This window comes from Trichechus manatus, unplaced genomic scaffold (genome assembly GCF_000243295.1).
Source record: "Trichechus manatus latirostris isolate Lorelei unplaced genomic scaffold, TriManLat1.0 scaffold00023, whole genome shotgun sequence".
Lineage (NCBI taxonomy): Eukaryota > Metazoa > Chordata > Mammalia > Sirenia > Trichechidae > Trichechus > Trichechus manatus.
Genome location: NW_004443959.1, coordinates 2473511 through 2495905, shown reverse-complemented (window position 1 = coordinate 2495905; position 22395 = coordinate 2473511). Strand labels below are relative to the sequence as shown.

At 35.1% G+C, this 22395-nt stretch overlaps 1 protein-coding gene across 3 annotated transcripts in view; it reads right to left on the bottom strand.

Moving 5' to 3' along the window:
* Positions 1 to 22395, bottom strand: part of NBAS (NBAS subunit of NRZ tethering complex) — a 461389-nt gene that overhangs the window by 234346 nt on the left and 204648 nt on the right. For all 3 annotated transcript variants that reach the window (XM_023728239.1, XM_023728240.1, XM_023728241.1), the window contains 4 exons: positions 21919 to 21981; positions 19768 to 19890; positions 10813 to 10915; positions 6827 to 7056 (listed from right to left, as the gene is read on the bottom strand). In XM_023728239.1, the coding sequence (XP_023584007.1) occupies positions 6827 to 7056; positions 10813 to 10915; positions 19768 to 19890; positions 21919 to 21981 (519 nt within the window). The remainder of the gene's footprint in view (positions 1 to 6826; positions 7057 to 10812; positions 10916 to 19767; positions 19891 to 21918; positions 21982 to 22395) is intronic.

Genomic DNA, 22395 nt, shown 5'->3' with positions numbered 1-22395 from the left:
AACATGAGATCCAACATATACTTATCAAAAAACTACTACACGCAGGTACTCTGCTACATGCTTTCTATTATCTTACTTAATCTGCACAGCAAGCCTGTGAGGCAGGCAAAATCATCATCTTTTTTTATTTTTTTACTGTGCATTAGGTGAAAGTTTACAGAGCAAATTAGTTTCTCACTCAATAGTTTGTAAAGTCTTCCATGACTTTGCTTTCATTCACCACAATGTGCCAGCACTCTCCCCATTTCTGTCCTAGGTTCCCCATTTGCTTTCATCCTGAATTGCTACCCCTTCCTGCCTTCTCATCTTTGCTTTTGGGCAAACGTTGCCCTTCTGATCTCAGATGATTGTGTGTTCTAAGGAGCACGTTTCTCTCAGTTGTTATTGTTTATTTTAATGGGCCTGTTCATGGTTTGGTTGAAGGGTGCTCTCCAGGAATGGATTCAGTTCTGGTTCAGAAGGGTGTCTTAGGGCCACAGTCTTGGGGGTTCCTCCAGTCTCTGTCAGACCAGTAAGTCTTTTTTTTTTTTTTTTTTTTTTTTTTTTGCGTGTGTGTGTGATTTTCTATTCTGCAATTTTTCTCCCACTCTGTCTGGGACTCTCTATTGTGATCCCAATCAGAGTGGTTGGTAGTGGTAGCCGGGTGCCATCAGTTCTTCTGGTTTCAGGGTCATGTAGGCTATGGTTCTTGTGGTCCATTAGTCCTTTGGACAAATTGCTCTCTTGCCTCTTTGGTTTTCTTAATTCTCCTTTGCTCCAGGCAGTAAGAGACCAACAGCTGTATCTCAGATGGCCGCTTGCAAGCTTTTAAGACCCCAGACGCTACTCACCAAAGTAGGATGCAGAACTTTGTCTTTATTAACTATGTTGTGCCAACTGACATAGATGTCCCCAAGTCTATGGTCCTACAGCTTCAAGCCTAGGAACTTGGTCCCGTGAGGTGTTTGGTTATGTCTATGGCCCTTGTGTGGTCTATTGTCTATAATAATATATGAGCAGTACCTACCATTATGTATGTAGAAATATCAACCACCAAACTTATATCTTCAGGTGGGTGTGTTCCCTTATACTCTTCCAACCCCTTGATATATCTATCTACCTGTGTCCATTTGTAAATTAGTGTTTGTTAATACTATTGTTGCAAGATTGTCTATGCTACACTAATTACCATTGCTGACCTTTGTTCTTGCCTTCCTCTCAGTGTCCTCCCATGCCTTGGTCATGTTTCACTGATTTCCGCCATACTGTGTATTGCATTTCCCTTCACCAATATGAACATGTGTCTTCTATCTATTTGGTAATTTTCTCTCCCCTATCACCATCACCATCTCTAGTAACAATCAAAGAAAGGTTTTGTTTTGTTTTTTTCTGTGTGTAAGCCTTTTCTCATTTATTCATAATAGTGGTCTCATATAGTATTTGTCCTTTTGTGATTGACTTATTTCACTCAGCATAATGTCCTCCAAATTCATCCATGTTGTGAGATGTTTTGCTGTTTTGTCATTACTCTTTATCATCGTATAGTATTCCACTGTGTGTATGTACCACAGTTTGTTAATCCACTCATCTGTTGATGGGCATTTAGGCAGCTTCCCTCTCTTTGCTATTGTGAATAATGCTGCAATGAACACGGGTGTGCATATGTCTATTTATGTCACGGCTCTTATTTCTCTAGGGTATATACCTAGGAGTGGGATTTCTGGGTCATATGGTATATCTATTTCTAGATTTTTAAGGAAGTGCCATACCATTTTCCAAAGTGGTTGCATAATTTTACATTCCCACCAGCAGTGTATAAGAGTTTCAGTCTCTCCACAACCTCTCCAACATTTATTATTTTCTGTTTTTTTGATTAGTGCCAGTAATGTTGGGGTGAGATGGTATCAGTCAGAATCAACTCGACAGCGACGGGTTTAATGGCTAACAGGGGCCCTGGTGATGTAGTGGTTGAGAGCTATGGAGAGCTATGGCTGCTAATGAAAATGTCAGCAGCTCATTTACACCAGCCGCTCCTTGCAAACCCTATGGAGCAGTTCTGCTCTGTCCTATAGGTTCGCTATGAGTCAGAATCAACTCAACAGCAATGGGTTTGGTGTGGTTTTTAACGGCTGATGATTGTGAGCATTTCTTCATATGTTTGTTAGCTGTCTGAATGTATTTATATCCTTTGCCCATTTTTAAAATGAGTTGTTTTTCTTTTTGTTGTTGAGATGTTGAAGTTTTCTATAGATTTTAGAGATAAGGCCCTTGTCAGACATGTGGTAGTCAAAGGTTTTGGTAAGATATGTTTTCATTCTCATTTGATTCTAGGAATTTTTTTATTCAATCTTTGATTTCTTCTATTACCCAGTGGTTTTTTAGCAAGGCATTATTCAGTTTTCATGTATTTGATTTTTTTTTCCCTTGCTGTTCCTGTTATTGATTTCTACTTTTATGGTGTAATCAGAGAAAATGATTTATATTATTTCGATGTTTTGGATTTTTTAGGGCTTGCTTTGTGGCCCTAAATGTGGTCATCATCTGCTTTTGAAGGAAGGCAAAATTGAGTTCAGAGAAGTGATGTAATTTGCCCACAGTTACACTGACAGTACATAATGGCATCATGATATGAACCAAAGCATCCTAACTTTGCATTTAGTGTTCATTTTACTGTCAACTCTAAAGGTAATGAGTATATTAAAAAGATTTTTAAAAAAGGAAGAATTCAGATAAAATCCAATTATCTTTCTAGGAAAAACAAGCACTTCTTGAATTAGTTCCAATTTTGTGCATCAAAAGCAAAAAGAAGTAACTTAGAAACCGCACAAGGGATATTTTTCTGATCAATAAGGAGGAATTGGTTGGTAAAGCAGTACTGAGATAAACTACAAGTGAAAGTGGTTTGCTAATCTAAGAATTAGTATTTTAAACAATTTTTTTTTAAAAATCAGAGAGTATACTCAATAAATGCTTGAATTAATGAATAAAATTATTTTTTGAAAAGGGCTAGTAGAGGAATATTTAGAAATGAAACTCGAAAGACAGAACAAATATCAGGCCATGGAGGACTAATGAATGCTAAACTCATAGATCATATCTAAATGAACATATCTAGGCCTCAATATGCATCAATATCACTGAGTGACAGATTATCAACCTTGTTCTTGCAAAATTGTAGGATTTTAATCAGTGGAGCACTCACATATACTGCTGATTCAAGTGTAAAAGGTGTATAACCTCTTTGTAATATTTACCAATATTTTAAGAGCACCTACTTTGAAACCAGGAGTTTCAATTCTAGGAATTCATATTACAGATAATCTCACACATATCCAAAGACATGTAATTACTGGTGTTCACTACAAGACTTATTTTTAAAAAAAAAAAAAAAAGTCCACCAAATCAGTAACTAATGAAATAAATTATGTACAAGTCGAACAGTATAATATTCTATAACTAAAAAGGATGAAACAGACCTATATGTACTCATATGGAAAAACCTCCAATACAGACCATAAGTGAAAAAAGCAAGGTACAGAAAGGTATGTATAAATAGTAAGCACTTAATATGTGATTTTAGAAAGAAGGTAATATTCAATAAAATATTTTAGAAAAGTACTCAACAAACTGATTTAAAAAAATAGCTGAGGGACAGAGATAAGGGAACTACACTGAGAAGAGAGACACTACATATATATATCCTTTCTGTATTATTTGTTTTATCTTGTATATATATATTAGTTCCTCAATTAAAAAAACGAATTAATGAACAATAATTTGATCAGTAAGAATATATGGGCTATTTTCTCTATTCAATGTAACCATGAACATTTAAATACATTGGCCTCACAGGTCGCAATCAGTTTGGTTCCTCGTTCCACACATATGGCATCTTTTTAAAATTAAGGTGTATCTTTGTGGGAAAGAAAGGGCTGGAATGAGAGAAAAATACAGGATGTTCCTTTTAAAAAATGATTTCTGAAAAACACTTGCCAAAAAGATTTAGGTCAAACACAAATCCCACTTTCAAAGATTATTCTAGTTGATGTTTTCATCATCTGAAATAGAAATGCAATCCCTTAGGAGAAAAGAAAAAAAATTACTAACTACGTTAAACAACTTTGTCAAGTTCAACAATATAGTTTCAGAAAATGTGATTCTCTGAGATAGGTGATCAGTGGGAAAAAAAAGTTTCTTTAAAGTTTTGCTAGGGCTGAAATAACTGCTTGTCACTTTGGGAAAAAAAATAAAGCTAAATAGCTACATCACAATCTTTATATAAAATAAATTATAAATGGGCCTCACACTGAAACATAAAAAATAAAACCATCAAAGTACTAAAAAATAAAACAGGGAATTATTTTAATGGTCTTGGGAATTCAAAGGTCTCTTAAAGGATGGTACAAAAGACAGAAACTATACAAGAAAAGAGTAATACTTTTTTAAAAAAAACTTCTGGAATAGCAATTTGAAAAAATAAATCATATAGTAAAAACTGGGCAACATATTTGAAACATTTGAGACAGACAAAGGGCAAATGTCACCTACATACAAATAAATAGCCCTTAAGAATCAATAGTAAAAAGGTGAACAACCCAGCAGAAAAATAAGTGAAGCTTAGGAACCAGCTTCAAAAAAGAGTGCAAATGCAAGCGGTTAATTGGAAAAAATTAGAAAGACTGACAATGTGTAAAAGGGGCACTTTAGTGTCCTATTAAAAGGTGAAAACTGGTAACACTTTACGTGTATTTACCCTTTGATTCAGCAATTTCTCTTCACACTTTCTATACAACAGGTACAGCTCTAACACTTTTTCTTTACATATTTTATATTCACAATAACCCTATGAAGTAGGCCCCATTATGCTCATTTTATAAACGAGGCAGCTGAGGCCCTGATAACTTGGCCAAAGTCACATGGATGTTAGCTGGCCAAGGCTAAATATGTACACAGGCATCTGGCTCCAGAACCTATATTCTTAACCTCTAGACTCTACTGCTTCTTGTGCAATGAAAAGAGGGAAATTCAAAACCAATCAAAAGGGGCAGGATAAACACAGTACGGCTACTGAACACAAGGCTTAAAAGAAAAACTATAAAAATAGCGCAGATCTATATTCATTAGCATAATAAATAACTGAAGGAACATGTAATAAAAAGAAACATATAGTAATATTTCATTTTTATAAAATTCTATACAAGTATATATGCAACGGAAACCCTGGTGGCCTACTGATTAAGAGCTACGGCTGGTAACCAAAAGGTCAGCAGTTCAAATCCACCAGGCACTCCTTGGAAACCCTATGGGGCAGTTCTACCCTGCCCTATAGGGTCGCTATGAGTCGGAATCAACTCGACAGCAACGGGTGTTTTTGCATATGCAACATACATAATTTCAGAATGAACAGACTCAAAACATCTCATTTTATTTAAATAAGAAGTGAAAAATTCACTCTCAAATAAAATGCAAAATCTTTTTAGAGATTGTTAACCAGAAAATCTGAGAAGATAGGATAAAATTAGAATGTTCAGTGTTGGGAAATGGGACACAGTAAGAAAAAGCAAATAAGTAACTTGCCAGAGACCAGTCACCTTATGCGAAAGAGGTCCCTAGCTTTCTTTCTATCAAGAAATAAAAATTCAGAGATTACATGAGAAAGCCAGGCCCTCAATAAAAATGCCGATTGCCTAGAGTAGAAAAAAAATAACTTAAGAAAACCGTTTCTAGGAATTAATGAGGATTAGCTCAGCTCTAGGCAAAGAAAAGTAGAGTAGAATCCTAGAAAGATGATCTCAGATGAAGAAAAAACAGATCCAGATTTCCACTATCTGAATGTAAGGAGAAATACACATGAAACGCACCGTTGTTGTGTATCACTGAATTAACTCTGACTCACAGCAACCCTAGAGGACAGAATAGAACTGCCCATAAGGTTTCCTAGGCTGTAATCTTTAAGGGAGCATATTGCCAAGTCTTTTCTCACACAGAGCCACTGGTGGGTTTGAACCACTGACCTTTTGATCAGCAGCCAAGCTCTTAACCACTGTGCCACTAGGGCTCCTTATGAAATGGACTAGATACTACAAAAACAACATGGGAAAATAGTTAGTGGTAAGAACCAGCATATTGGTCAGTGGGCAAGTGAAAGGCGACACAATAATAGTAAAGTACTTTTCAACTTTTGGAACTTTGAATGAGTAAGGTTATCTTTTTGAAGGTTTTAAGATTCATTAGTATAGAGGTGATTCATGTTTTATTTATTGAACTCTTCATTTTATAAATATTAACTTTATAAAAACTAACTTTAAATCATGAAGAAATTCTTCTAGAAAAAAATCAATGTAATTCTCCATACCTAAACATGAGCATTCAGATCAGGGCACACCTTCTTTGTAGTGTTACACAAGAGTGGACAACAATACCAGTACAATATGCCAGGGAGATACTAAATTCATAGTGTAGAAATTTCAACCCAGAAGGAACTTCTGAGTTTGATCACCTAATCAGGTTCTTTGTCTCTTAACAAAGCAGAAGTCATGCAAAAAAGACAGACACCACCCTAATGTGCTGCAATTTCCAGAACCTGAATTTTGCAGCCTATCACACAAATCTCTTCTAACAGAAGAGAAGTATAACCTTACAGATAATCAGCAAGAATGACTTTGAAAAAGCATAACGGAGAAGGGTCAAGAGGAAAGTGATGAATTTCCATAATTAGATTTTTTCCTACATTCCAGCAATAATCACTATGTCCTATACAGCATAGTCAGTTGGTACCTGTGATAATGTATTCTGTAAATTAAAGAAAAGCAACAATTGAGCTTTTGGAAGAAAACAGTTATTCTACCTGGCTAGATCCATGCAGCTATCAGTGAGGTTGGTAGAAGAATTGAAGTACTCTCTGCTGGCAGCCAAAACCAAGTCAATACTTTTTTCATAACTGACCCTGTACTGGGCTTTCCCTTTATGGGCTACACTAGCTGGTGGATTTATCGAGCAAGCAGTGCGATGCATCATCTGCCCAGCCAGGTGGATATTTTCAAGGCGACTGGAGCACAAAAGGCTTTCGGTAAATATCTGGGAAAAGAAGAAACTAAAATTAGTGCTAAAGAGAAATGATTTGGTTCTCAATCAAATGAAGGGTCTGAAATTCAAATAAAATATATAGAAAAGTATATTCGATCCTCATTTTTTCATGAATTCTGTACTTGTGAATTTGCCTATTTGTTAAAATTTATTTGTGATCCCAAAATGAACACTCATAGCGCTTTCACAGTCATTTGTAAACATGCGTAAAGCAGTGAAAAATTTGAGTCACCCATCTGCCTTGTTTCAGCTCTCACACTATAAACAACTGTCCTTTTCACATTCTCTTTAGTGCCACATTTTTCACATTTTCATGCTTTTTGTTGGTGATGTTGTGCTTAAAATGGCTCTCAAGCGTAGTGCTGAAGTGCTGTGTATTAACCCCTAAATGCAAGAATGCACCTTACAGAGAAAATGTGTTAAATAAGCTTCATTCAGCCATGAGCAATAGGGGTTTTCCATGAGTTCAGTGTCAGTGAATCAACAATATACAGTATATTGAATAAGGTTTCTTTAAACAGAAACACACATAAAATAAGATTATGTATTGATCAGTGGATAAAAATGTTGTAGCCAGAGGCTCACAGGAACTTAATCCTTTATTTTCCCTGGAGCAATGGTTCCATACTCACTAATTCAGTGTCCCCAGGGACTTAATATAACTACCACAGATAACAAGAATCGACTATACATCCATCCTAGAAGTGGTGGTTGCATAGCACTGTGAATATACTAACTGCCATTGAATTGTACGCGTTAAAATGGTTAAGTTTATGTTATGTGAATTTCATCTCAATTAAAAAAAACATTCATCCTTTTGGAAGAAAAAATAATTTCACTCAATGAACCAAAAATAAGCATAATATTTTAATGTGTTACAATAAATACTTCAGTTAAGCATCTAAAGTTCATATTCATTAATTACCATGCTCTATTACATATACTGTCCCACACTCAATAGGGCTCATGCCTTCTGAAGTATAATCTTTTCATTGCAAGATAGCTATTAAATATTTAAAAGAAAATTTAAATATGATATATATACTTCATAACTGCTTAAAGCATCTGAATTTGGTCTTACAAACTAATTGGCAAGCTACAAAATTATACTTCTACCTAATCATTATTGAAACTACAATATACCCATATAGCATTGGGTTTTTCTCTAACATGCAAACTGAAAACTATGTCTACAAAATGAGCCATTGATAAAAGGCATTCATGCAAAACATCATTGTATTCTTCTACACCACTAATAGTATAAATTAACAACAAATTATTTCTATAATTGAAATTTACATACTCACTACAGAAAAATAAACATTCTTTTAAACTTACACTAATAATATTGGTATGTAATTAGCACAAGAACTTCCCCCAAGAATGTCTTTCCCTATAAATCCAACGTTGGATAGCAATGAGGATGGCACAGAAATAGGACCAATATATGAAAAAAAGAAAATTTCATGGAGAAGCAAGAGTTTCCTTATAATTAAGAAGATCATCCCGTTGTCATAGGATCTCTTTATTTTTATTTCTTTTTTGTCTAGGCTTCCTGAGGAAGGCATTTTTAGACAGGTCTTACTTGGAATATCTGATGGGGAGCAGCTATAAAATAGATACTGTGACAGACAGCAAATTATCAATGAGCAATCCTAATCATTTATATATATAACAGATGAAAATGGCTTGCTCCAAGTCTAACACAAATGACTTGCATATGACAGTTCCCTATTCCTTCGGTTCATTCAAGTAAGTTATAAAGAGTTGATGTCCAACATTAAAAAATCCAATTTACTCAACTTAAAAGGTTTAGCTATAATGAACTTTATAGATTTCTGTTCTACAGGCTGTACAGATGTCTTCATCTAACATTTTCAAAATTCTGTTACTGAGCTTTCAAATTATTTTCCAAGAACAATAAAACCTAATGGCCAAAAGTCAGTAAGACAACATAGCACAATTTAAAAGGTACTAAAATAATATTTAAAATTTTAAGTTTTTTAAATCTTAACTTACCATCTTCTAGAACTCTTTAAAACTATTATATCTGGCTTTCAAATGTTTTCTCAAGAGAGAGAGACTGATGGACAGAAGTCATTAAAATGCCAAAGCCTAATTTAAAAATGTTAGAATATTTTTTAAATTAATATGTTAAGTTGTTGGAATAGATTACTCCCCACAGGAGCAAGCTGAAGTATAATATGCTTACTGTCAAGTTTTGAATAAAATCAGAAACAAGAAATAACAAAATAATGCCACTTCAACCTAAAAACACTACTTCAGACACCCTAATGACAGTTCTGCTTTGGACCTCATGTGCATACGGATTATTTTCTCTTGAAATACAATTTCAAGTGTCACTTTCGATCCAACAGGAGAAGTTACCAGCAGTTGTAAGTGGTCTAAGGCTGAAATCATCAAAACGAATGTTACCCTCATTCAAGATTTTAAAAAACTGAAATTCAAATATAAAATCATTCATTTCTCACCAGTCTATATTAGTGCTCTTTTGTTAAAATCATCTTGAATTAAAATACTAAACAATTTCACAAAACAGAGACCTATTTTTACAATTCTCATCAATGAGTCATGCTTTGTGATAGTGCAGAGAGGCACAAGAAATTCTCTATATGAGTTTGTGTCTGGCTTATTTAATAATAAACTTAAAATGAGAAACCTCTTTTAGACTGCATCTCACTAAAAATGGGCTAGCTGGATCATTTTTTGATGCAAACCATGAGTAATTTATTGGTAGTATGCATAACTTCCAAAATAATGAGTTTAGTCCCCATGGGTTACACTCCTAGCCAATTAACAGCCATTTCTTAAGTATCTTTTATGTTCCAGACATGATATTATACACTGGAGAATATGAGGATGCACAAGATATGATAATTCTACCTAAAAGCTCATGACCAAGTTGAAGAAACACACATTTAAACAAATAACTGCATCTTAAAGAAAGGCTGTAATACTGCTAAGTTATATGAGAGGACAAAGGCATGCATCCCAGAAGGCATAGTCACTGAGCTGAGTCCTGCAAAATTATCAAAAATTTTCCAAGTAAAGAGAAATATGATATTCCAGGCAAAGGGACAACGTACACAAACTCATAGAAACACAAAATAGCAAGGTGAATGGAGGGATTCATGACAGATTGATGGAGCTGGAGAACAGGGATCACGGTGCAGAATGACAAAGACGAGAGCAGACAGGGAGACTGGAATCTACTGTGGCTTTCTATGTCATACTAAAACATATGGATTTTTCTGATGGCTGATACGGAACAAGGAACAAATTTTAAGGAGGGGGGTGACATAAAAAGTTTATTTTAGAATATTCTAAATTGGAAAAATCTAGAAATAGATATTAGGGTAGGAAGACAAGTTAGATGACTACCACAATTTGGCAGAGTACAGAGAAGATAAGACAAATTTGAAAGACGTGTTTCAGGAAAATTTAATAAGTTTCAGTGGCTTCCAAAACGATGGAAATGAGAAAAGAGTCAAGTATAAGTCTAGCTGAGGATTAAACCACTAAATAGATAGTGTTGCAATGAACCTAGACAGGGAAGTTAGGATGTTAGGTATGAAAATACTCAACAAACTATAAAGCACTAATCAATTATCAGCTATTGTTCAATAGTATTATATTGAAGCTTATGATCATCACTCGTGTCCAATAAACAAACTGTAACTACCAAAATTTCTAAATTAAAGGGAAATAAATTACATATATAGTTACCTCATAGCAAGTATCAGAATCTAGACATGTGTAAACACTCTGCTGCATAGCTAACATGTCTTGCAGCAACGTTCTCCAATGGGACTCACTGACAGGAGGCTGCCTGGGGGGGAGAAAAGGAGGAGGGGGAGAAAAAGAATTCATGAAACCTCTCTCTTCAATTGGCCAGACATAAAAAAAATTAGTGCCAGCATTCTATGTGCACATAAATTCCCAAATGATACGCTTCACTTGAATTTCCAGGGGCAAAAAAAAAAACCTTGGATTAAAAATAGAGGGAAAAGTTGGGCAGTTACACTGCAATATTACCAATGCTGCCAAAGCTTCCTCTGTCATAGCCTGCCTGGACACAAAGCTGAAACAATATTAGATGGGAATGCCAAAAGTAAATACTGTGAGTTTCTAAGGTAAAATAAAGCACAGTAAGATAAAGCAGCTATGACATAGCAGAAAAAGCTCTTGATGACAGGAGAATTAGCTTCAAACTCCATCTTCATCACTCTGTAACCCTCACAAGGGGCTCTTCTTAACTTCAGCTAAACAGTCAGACTCCTGAGGCCACCACAGGCCACACCTGGCATCAGTTTATAGATGAAGAAGCACAGTTTACCAACAGGGCAGCATCACTTGTTTCTTTCAGTTGGCATTCTCGCAGCAGTCCACAAGCATAGAGTCCATACAACATTCCAGGAGGTGTCTTCTTCCCAGGTGATAGTCCAGGTGCAAGGAGACAGAGCCACAGAGGACAGGTGCATGAATTGCTCTTTCTGGCTTAGGAAGAAGCCTCATGTCCTACAAGAGGCAGTATCTTTTATAATAAATCCACAGGCACAGCTTTCAAGGTCCCGTCAAGGGACATGCCAGTCACCACACTTAGAAAAGCCTGAAGCATGGAGTCCCTATCAAGCATTTTTAGTTCACTCATACATCCTCCAGTTCAGATTCAATTTACCAATCAGGGATCAGTTTTACCATAAGCAGAGAAGCCTAAGCAATCTATCTGATCAAATGCCATTTTATGTTTGTTTCCAGGGTTACAGAGCTAGGGGATTAATGGTTCAGACTCTCCAACAGCAGGGAAAAGGGTTTTATTAACATTTTCACCCATAGTCACATACTAGCTGTGTGATCCTGAGCAAGTTATTACTTAATGTTCGTGAATGTCAGTTTCCTCGTTCAAAGCCCACCTCAGAGAGTGACTATAAGGAATGAAAAAGATTAATTCTGATAAAATGCAGGCATTGAAGCAAGATGTCCCTAAGTATATAAACAACCTCAATTATCTGCACAGATTTGAATGGTTTTTTTTTTTAATCTTTAAACTTCAGATTCCTTTTCTGTATATCATGAAGATTAATTTAAACTAGAATATATGAAAAGATCTCTCATTTTTCCGGTATGTAATAGGTATTCAATAAATATGAATAGAAAAACTAAAGATTACAAACACACTTTTTCATTTTTTCTGTAGTCATACACACAATTACTAATATTGTCTAGTGTGAGGGAGAGTATGTTCTAGTTCTCTCTGCTTCTCATAGTTTATCTTTATTGCATATATATGTTTGGAATCATCATTTATGCTTATTTTCTAGTCTTGAAGTTCTACTTAATCACGAATCTCACTGTTTGAATACAGCAGATTTGTTTTTCGTTTTGTATTTGTCAGACAATCTGATGTTTCTTTTTCATACATCTATTTCTTTCTGATCTTTTATAATGTGTTTAAAAATCAGAACTGTCCACAAATGCTATTCATTAAAAGCAGGGCAAACAGACTGTATGTTTATAACAGTTATTGCTATGGAAAAAAACATGCATTTGAGATCATCCTTGTGAAAAATCTAGTCTTTAGGAATTTTGTCCTCCTAAAATTTTTAACAAGCATAGACTTCATTTGCCTATGGCATCTTATATTTATTACACAAAGTAAACAATTGCTCCTGTTCCACTGACAAAAACAAGCAGAAGAGAACACTTTGTTTTAGCATTCATATATATAAACACACTGCTGTATTGTATTTGCAAGTATTCCAGGATAATCTGTGAAGTGTTTCCATTAGTTAGACCTTGGTATGTGAACTCTTTTGATAGGCTCCCCAGAAGTGGAATGCTCTTTCAATCTGGCTTGCAGGCAGAGAAGTAGTAGAAAAGTTCAATGACCTGAGTGCACATCTTTTACCAGCTTGATAAAATCAGACCTAAGCACCATCTAGCTGAATTCAAGTTCTCACATTCCAACTGCTCTTCTGGAAGCCATCAACGATGGAACAGACAGTATTGATGTTTTCTCTCACATGGCTACCAGTAAGTAGAAATTCTAATTAAAATAAATCGTAAGACATTATTTACAAGGCTGTTTTCAGAAAATAAGCAGTAAATAAGAACCACGAGTAGAACTCAAAGGAACTATATAAGACATTTGCAAATTAACAGAGTGATCCCTGAACATGAACACAATGTATTAGTTGCAGCTTCAGAATGGAGGTAGTTTTCCAGAAAAATGGTATTGTACTCAAAATGGTAAAACTTGATTTGTGACAGATTCCATGAGATTTGCTATCATTTATAATATTCAAAAAAATATTCTATAGGTACTGAGGGCCAAGTCATGCAAACATACATGAAATTATGTTTCACTTCAAGTTGACTACTTTGAAAAAGGGAACCATAGTCTCTTATGTAATCACAGCAAGCTGATCACCATGAGTAGAAATTGACTTCAGGGCGTTCAGAAGCATTTAAAGGACTCAACAGAAAGACAGTAGGTAATCTAGCAGCAACAAGGGTTTCCTGTTAAAGAGTAGGTTCCAGACTAGAGTTGGCATTATCTTGGAAATATTGCCCATTCATTTTGAGTTGTTAAAAAATCTTAAGACAGTCAAAATCTTACAAATTCTTCATTTAATAATTACTGAGGGAGGGTCTTTGATATGTAAGTTTCCACATTAGATATTAGTAGCTACAATACTTGCCCTTGAGAATTTTATTATTAGTAGTAGGCAATATAAGACACGTATTTCAATAACTATAGTATACTATTGACAGAAACAGAAGTAGTAAGAAAGGTAGATACAAAATGCTAGGGAGTTTTTTAGGAAGAAGAATTAAATTCTCGTTGGAGGAGTCAAACAAAGCTTCCTAGATGAAGGGATATACAATACAGTCTTGCTACCAGTGGATACATGGATGGATGGATGGATGGATTCTGAAATTTGGATTAAATAGTAACGTTAAATTCTATGAAATTAGGTAAGGAAAATGTACATAAAATGTTCTTGAAAAGTTCTCTTTATTGAAATCCACTGTCAGTGAATCTAGTCCTTAAGTGTTGGTGTTTGAGAGAGCGTTTCCCTCAGCCTTCTTTACATTTTTTATATAACCTCCATGAGTGATATGATTCAGACTCTAAGCTTCCTGTACATCTATGGGGATCACTCTCAGATTCGGAACTCCACCTCACACTTCTCTCCTGAGCTGCAGGTCTTTATATTCACCTCCACCTAATGTCATACAAGAACCTCAAAGTCAAGAGTTCCTCTCTACTTGATTCTTTGCTAATATCCCTGCCAGGAAGCCTAATATAATAGGTTAAAAAAGTGTTAGTTTGTTGATTGACCATTTGTATATCCTCTACTGTGAGATATCTGTTCAAATCTGTTGTCAATTTTTCTATAGGGTAATCTGTTAGTTACCTTATAGCCTTTATAAGGATTCTGTTAGCGTTGATTTAATGAAGTATATCTCCCACCAGAACATAAAAAACTTCAGGACAGGAATTATATCTCTTTCTTCTTTATGAGCCTGACATCAACCACAATACTAACACGAAGTAAGACTAAACAAAAAATTCATAAATAAATGCAAAAATATGATTGAGGCATCCAATTTTCCTGATCATCTTGTAACTGGCTCTAAATAAACTTTCAGAGAGGGAGTTAGCCAAATTTCAATTTCATTAGAATAAATGTTCCACCTCCAATGGTGACAGTATAGAAAAAACAAAAACAATCTGAAAAAAATTTTCTAGTTGGATCTTTTAAATTTTTCATGTTATTCACTTATTCACACATTCGTTTGAAAACATTAGTTAAGTAACTAACATTCATTAGATACTCTTTTAAGCAATGGGAATAAAAAAATGAGTAAGTCATTCATTCATCAGATTTTCATCGAGAGTTTCAACAAATATCATCGGAACACCATCTATGTACCAGTCATCATGCTAGGTATGAAGAAAGATTCTATATTATGCAGCTCTCAATTTAACATCTATGCTAGAATTTTGATTAGGAATACAGGAAAAAGCAGATTAGACGGGAAATAATTGACATCCTTATATTATTAAGTCTTCTACTCTATAAACATGATATATTCCTCCGTTTCTTTTTTATCTTCTTTAATTTATCTCAGCAACGTTTTGTAATTTTCAGTACAGGTATCCCCCAATTTTCAAAAGTTTGCTTTACGTCACTTTGTTTTTACAAAAGACCTACATCAGTACCTGTTTTCACTAACCAAAAGAACTCTGAAGAGAATTTTCACTTTTACGAAAAAAGGTGAGAAGCAGAAATAGCGTTCAGCATTTGTTTTGCAGTGAGCCTTTAAAGAGGCAGCGAGAGCCCTAAGCAGCAAGAGTGGTGTCGCCAAGCTCCTTCCCCAGGAACTACACTCAGCATCTCAGCATCAATCCGCCATAGTTAGAACTGTGTCTATGAGCATCTGTGGTTTATCTCAATTTATTTTGTACATCTGTTAGCAAGATGTGTCCTAAGGTATCAGAAAAGCCTAAGAGAGCTCATAAGGGTGTTACGCTTAGTGTGCAACTGGACGTAATTAAGCGTTTTGATCGTGGTGAATGAAATAAAGACATTGTGCTTACACTGAATTTGAATAAAATGGAAGATCTATTGCTTGAGTGGATTGATGTTAGTGTTATTTTAGGTTTTATGTGTTATTTGGTATGATTTGGTAGGTTATGTTTGGGTCTAGGAATGCTCAAAAATTTTTCCCATATACATTAATGGGTAATTGCTTCTTTGCTTTACACCATTTCAGCTTTTGAAAGGTTTCACAGGATCGCTCTATTTTTGGATAGATATAGATATTTTCTACATTTTATGATAGATTTATTCCTAGGTATTTGATGTTTCAATCATATTACAAAGTTCTCAACTTCATAAGTATTTAGGGGAATGCATATGAAGACCACAATGAAATACTACTATAAACCTACCTGAATGAATAAAATGGAAGAAAACAAAGTTAATATCAAGTATTAGTGAGGATGTGGAATAACAGTAACTTTTACACACTGCTGAGAGAAATATAAACTAGTTAAACAATTTTTTAAATACTACTTGGCAGAATCTACTAAAGCTGAATAGGCATATCCTATGACCTAGCAATTCCAGCCCTAAGTATAAATGGCAGGATTACGTACACTGAAAGACAGGTATGTACAATACTATTCATAGCAACACAATTAATAAAAGGCAAAAACAAGAAACAATCAAAATGCCCATCAACATAAAAAGCATAAACAATGTTTGGCATATTCACAAAATGTAATACTTCACAAAAATGAACAATCAGCAAACTAAGGTTATACCAACAACATGGATGAACCTCACAAATATAACGCTGAGGGAAAGAAGCTACACACAAGGGTATAAAATATATAATCTCATCTATATGAAGTAAGAAAACCAGGGCAAAGTTCATCTATAGTGTTTTGAAGTCAGGATAGTGGTTACTTTAGAGGAAGGTAAAGACTGGAAGGGGCAAGAGCTAGGGCTTATAGAGTACTTATTATAGCACAAAGTTTCCATCTTCAGTTCTAAGTACTCCCTCAGTTCTCACTTTTCCGTTCACATGGATGGCTACCTATTAAGCACCTAGGACATCTGTCTGAGCACTACTTTTGCCAAAACAGTATGCTTAGGTATGCTGAAGTATACGGGAGTTAACATCCCTGAAAAAAAGTATTTCCAAAGAATAAGTTGTTGGTCTCTTTAATTCTACCATGGGATGTCTGGTGTTGTTTGTATCACTAAGGCCATATTTTCCAACTACTGATCCTTCTTTGTTTCCAACTTTGGCATTCCAATCACCAGTAATTATTAATACATCTTGACTGTATATTTGATCGGAAACCCTAGTGGTGTAATGGTTAAGATTACGACTGCTAACCGAAAGGTCGGCAGTTCAAATCCACCAGGTGCTCCTTGGAAACTCTATGGGGCAGTTATACATGTCCTACAGGGTTGCTATGAGTCAGAATCAACTTGACAGCAATGAGGTTTTTTTTGGTACATTTGATCAATTTCAGACAGCAGCAGTTCATAAAAATCTTCAATTTCTTCATCCCTGACATTCGTGTTTGGCGTATAAATTTGAATAATAATCATATTATCTAGTCTTCCTCGTAGGCATAGGATATTCACTTACTACTTCCAGTGTTGTACTTCAGGACAGATCTCCAAATATTCTATAAAGACTGATCACACCAAGTGATGACGAGGATGTGGAGCAAGTGTAACTCTCCTACACAACTGGTTGGAAATTTAAATGATACAACTACCTTGGAAAACAGTTGGCAGTTTTCTAATACATTAGCTATACTCCTACTATATGATCCTGCCATTGTACTTTTAAATTTATCCAAGAGCAATGAAAGCATATGCCTGTTGTTTTGTTGTTAGTTGCCGTCAAGTCGGTTCCGACTCAGCAATCCTATGTACCACAGAACGAAACACTGCCTGGTCCTCCGCCATGCTCACAATTGTTGCTGTGCTTCAGCCCACTGTTGCAGCCACTGTGTCAATCCATCCCATTGAGGATCTTCCTCTTTTTTGCTGACCCTGTACTTTACAAAGCATGAAGTCCTTCTCCAGGGACTGATCCTAAGACGTAGTCTCACCATCCTTCCTTCTAAGAAGCATTCCGGTTGTACTTCTTCCAAAAAGATTTGTTCATTCTTTTCACAGTCTATGGTATATTCAATATTCTTCACCAACATCACAATTCAAAGGCATCAATTTTTCTTCGGTCTTCGTTATTCACTGTCCAGCTTTCACATGTATATGATGCAATTGAAAATACCATGGCTTGGGTCAGGCACGCCTTAGTCTTCAAGGTGACATCTTTGCTTTTCAACACCTTAAAGAGGTCTTTTGCAGCATATTTGCCCAATGCGATGAGTCTTTTGATGCCCTGACTGCTGCTTCCATGGGTGTTGATTGTGAATCCAGGTAAAATGAAATCCTTGACAACTTCAACCTTTTCTCCGTTTATCACGATGTTGCTTAATTGGTCCCATTGTGAAGGTTTTTGTTTTCTTTATGCTGAGGTGTAATCCATACTGAAGTCTGTGGTCTTTGATCTTCACCAGTAAGTGCTTCAAGTCCTCTTCACTTTCAGCAAGCAAGGCTGTGTCATCTGCATAACACAGCTTGTTAATGAGTCTTCCTCCAATCCTGATGCCCCATCCTTCTTCATATAGTCCAGCTTCTCGGATTCTCTGCTCAGCATACAGACTGAATAGGTATGGTGAAAGGATGCAACCCTGATGCACACCTTTCCTGACTTTAAACCACACAGTATCCCCTTGTTCTGTCTGAACACTGCCTCTTGATCTGTGTACAGGTTCCTCATGAGCACAATTAAGTGTTCTGGAATTCCCATTCTTTGCAATGTTATCCATAATTTGTTATGATCCACACAATCGAATGCTTTTGCATAGTCAATAAAAGACAGGTAAACATCTTTCTGGTATTCTCTGCTTTCAGCCAGGATCTATCTGACATCAGCAGCGATATCCATGGTTCCACACCCTCTTCTGAATCCAGCCTACTGCTACATAAATGAGCCAAGGGTAACATTTGTGTACTGGACCCAAGTGGTTTACTTCTTCACAGCAATTTGAGGCCCATTAGTGCAAAACAGTCTGCTTGTACCAGATTCAAATTTGTACATCTCCAACTATTTTAAAAATAGCTCAAATGGGCAGATTTTTAGTCACTTAGAGCCCACCTCCTTTACATACCCCACGAAACTGTGCCCAACATCTGCTAGCCCTAGATAAGATAAAACCCAGCAGTTACAAGGACCCCAGCCATGTCTGTCCTTCGGCATTCTCTGACCCAGAGACTCCCCACCTTACTACAAGAAGAAATCGTGAAGGTGCGTGTAAGCCCTCATTCCCTCCTCCTCTTCCCTGGAGTTTTCATGCCCTCTTCCCCTTCTAGTACTCCCTGGGTGACCTGCCTGTATAAGACCTCCTGCATGCAGTTGTCAATGCATCCCCAATAGTTTACTGTGCAATGGTACTCTCTCACAGTCACATCTTTTTCCTTGATCAGCCCCAAATTCCCTGGATATCACTACATCCAGATAAAGATTTATACATAAATATCCATAGCAGCTTTATTTGTAAAACCCAAAACTGAAAACAAGAAACAACCCAAACGTCCATCAATAGATGAATGGATAAACAAAGTGTGATATAGCCACACAATGGAATACTACTCAGCAGATAAAAAGAAATGAACTATTCATACACGATACAACATGGATCAATCACGAAATAAAAGAAGATGAACAAAAAAGGTTTATACTGTATGATTCCATTTATATAAAATTCTAGGAAACATAAAGTAATATATAGTGACAGAAGGCAGATCAATACTGACCTAGGAAGGGGATAGGAGTGTGAAGCGGAGAAACAGGAGAGAGGGAATATAAAGAAGAAAGAGAAAACTTTGGGGGAAAATGAATATGTTCATTATCCTGACTGAGATATGGTTTTATGGGTACCTATGTGAAAACTTTAAATATGTGCAGTTTATTACTGGACAATCATAACTAAATGAAGCTATCGAAAAAAGATAAAGAACAATACTCTTTAAAAAAAAAAACATATACAAGTATCGATTTATTTTGTTTATTACTCACTTCCGACCAGTGTGTCTGGTCAGTCTAACCATCAGCTTGCGTGCCTCTTCTGAGCTAGACTGAGTGTTCTTAACAAATGAAATTGGTTTCTCAAGTCCATGTTTCTCCAAAAGCTCTGACACGCTATAAGTGAAAGAAGAATTATTTAAAATCTTGCTGCAAACCAAAAAAAAAAAAAGAATTTTAAACATACAAATAACAGGTGTTTAGTAAAAAGAAAAAGAAAAAAAAGAGCACATTGTATGACCCATTTTTACATATTAGATTAATTCTCAGAAAGAAGTTAATAATTATATATCAAATCTTATTTCCCACATTGACTTTTATTACAATATACTGGGCTAAGTACCATACGAAAAAATCATAACCTATCTCTATTTCAAAATCTTTTTTTTGCAATTACCTCTACTCTAAAAATAAGTCAGTAAAATAAGCAAAATCTATCATTTCAATAACCCAGTTTTAACTCTTAACAATCCTATTGAGTATTTTGTTATTGCCAAGGATTCTAGGAAACCTATAAGAAAAGATTTTTGTGTTTGAGGACCTAAGAAACAGCATCAGGCTTAATTTCCCTCAAGAATCCATTCAATAAAAATACAAGATATGTCACAAATTCTCTGGTCTCATATGAATCTTCTTGATCCCATAATCATTAGTATTATATGTACACCTAATCTGTCTCATCAAATCTCCCATTTATGAATTAAGTACTACTAGGCTTTAGAGCGGCTTAAGACAATTCAATATTACTTCATGAAGATAAATTTCATAAGTCATGTCACCTACATTATGTATGCTAAAATATTTATCAACAATTTGTGGCTATGAGGTGGAATAAGAATTAAAAAGTTCTAGAAAATTAAATTAAGCTGAACAGGAAAACACCTGAGTATCATCCAGAAGCCTATAGGATGTTCCTGTTTCCTTGAGGTACTGATGATACCCTTGTTTACACCCACAAATATGTGATAAAATAAATTATGCTTATTTTACTACCTCTTTGAGATGTCTCTTTTCAGTTTCAGTAGGGAAAATGGAGTAACTATGAAATTCCTAAGGAATGAATCTTCATTGGCTCAGCCCACTAACCTTTAGTCAAATCATTATGAATTTTTCAGAGAAGTTGGGGGAGGAGAGGCAGAAGCCAACCTATAACCTATAATAGGAAAAAGCCTGATTTATTTAATACTTCTCAAGAAATAACAACTGTATCACTTTCAGAACACAGACTAACAAGAATCAGGCTAAGTAATAACAAACAGAGGTCACTGGGAAACTGAACAGCAAATTTGTGATTATACTCACACATTATGGTACACAAATACATTCTGTTCCCTTAACTACAATTTGAAACATTTTTATACTAAAATCCCTTAATCTGAATGAACCAAATTTCTAATTAATGGACTACAAATTATTATATTTTAGTATATATACTACCATTACTAAAATGATGTTGTTACCTAAAATTTCTATAATTATATATTGGAAAAACAAAGTTTACTTCTCTTAAAATGTTATCATTAATACAAATATTTAAAAACTATACACACATATAAAAATAAATACTAGTAAACAATATTAGACTTCCTAAATGACAAACCAGGAAAATTTCAATCTCTCAAAGAGATAGTTTAATGTTTCATTATGACAGCAAAAAATATTATTACAGAGCTACATGAAGGCTCTATTACAGTATGATACAATCCACATATTCAATCAAACATATTGCGGCCAGAAAAGAAAAGTTAGGAGTATGATAAACAGTGTATTCTAATAGATACAATAATTGTTGCAGGAACTAACATTTCTTGCATGCCTCCTATGCGTGAAGCACTTTAAATGCTTACTTTAATACTAATTTCATAATCTCATGAGTTAGATATTATAGATAAGAAAATCCTGGGCTCAAAGATCATACAGCTAGTAACTGACAACTCAGGTATATGAGTTTTCAAAGCATATATTATTACTTTATCATTCTGCTATAATAAGCTAGCTGTCCATTTGCTATTGCGAAAATTCACTCTCAAGAGAGCCAAACAAATATGAGGTCAAACTGAAAACAGCGACTGCTGGGCAGACTTAACATTTCTGGGACAGATGCTCTTAATCAGCATAAAGCCAAAAGATTGTCATTTTTCTCACCTGAGAACTTGTTCCAGTTGGTCTACCATGTCATGAAGAGCTGTGGTCACCTCTGTCTTGTGACTAAAAGGATTCAAAAATGTATTAAAATTAAATCTTAGTAGTAGCTTTTTAAATAAAATCTTTAATTCAGTTAAATGAAAAAAAAAAAAAAAGATGTTTTTCCTCTACATAATATGTAACGATATTCCACTGTCCTGGTAAAACTTCAGTTCTGTTCAGTTCAGATCCCTCTAATTCATTCAACATCTTTGAAAAGATGAGGATAAATATTACTAGAGTAGAATAACATTCTCTGTTATAAATTATCCAGATACAGACAACTATTTCTAAGGTACTCTCAGTTCTGTTCAGCTTAAAGGCAAAAAAATAATTATAAATCAACTGTTGTCTTTTTTAACTAACAAAACCCAAAACCAAACTCACTGTTGTTGAGTTGAACCAAAATTTATCACAGTTCTTTTAACCAACGGAACA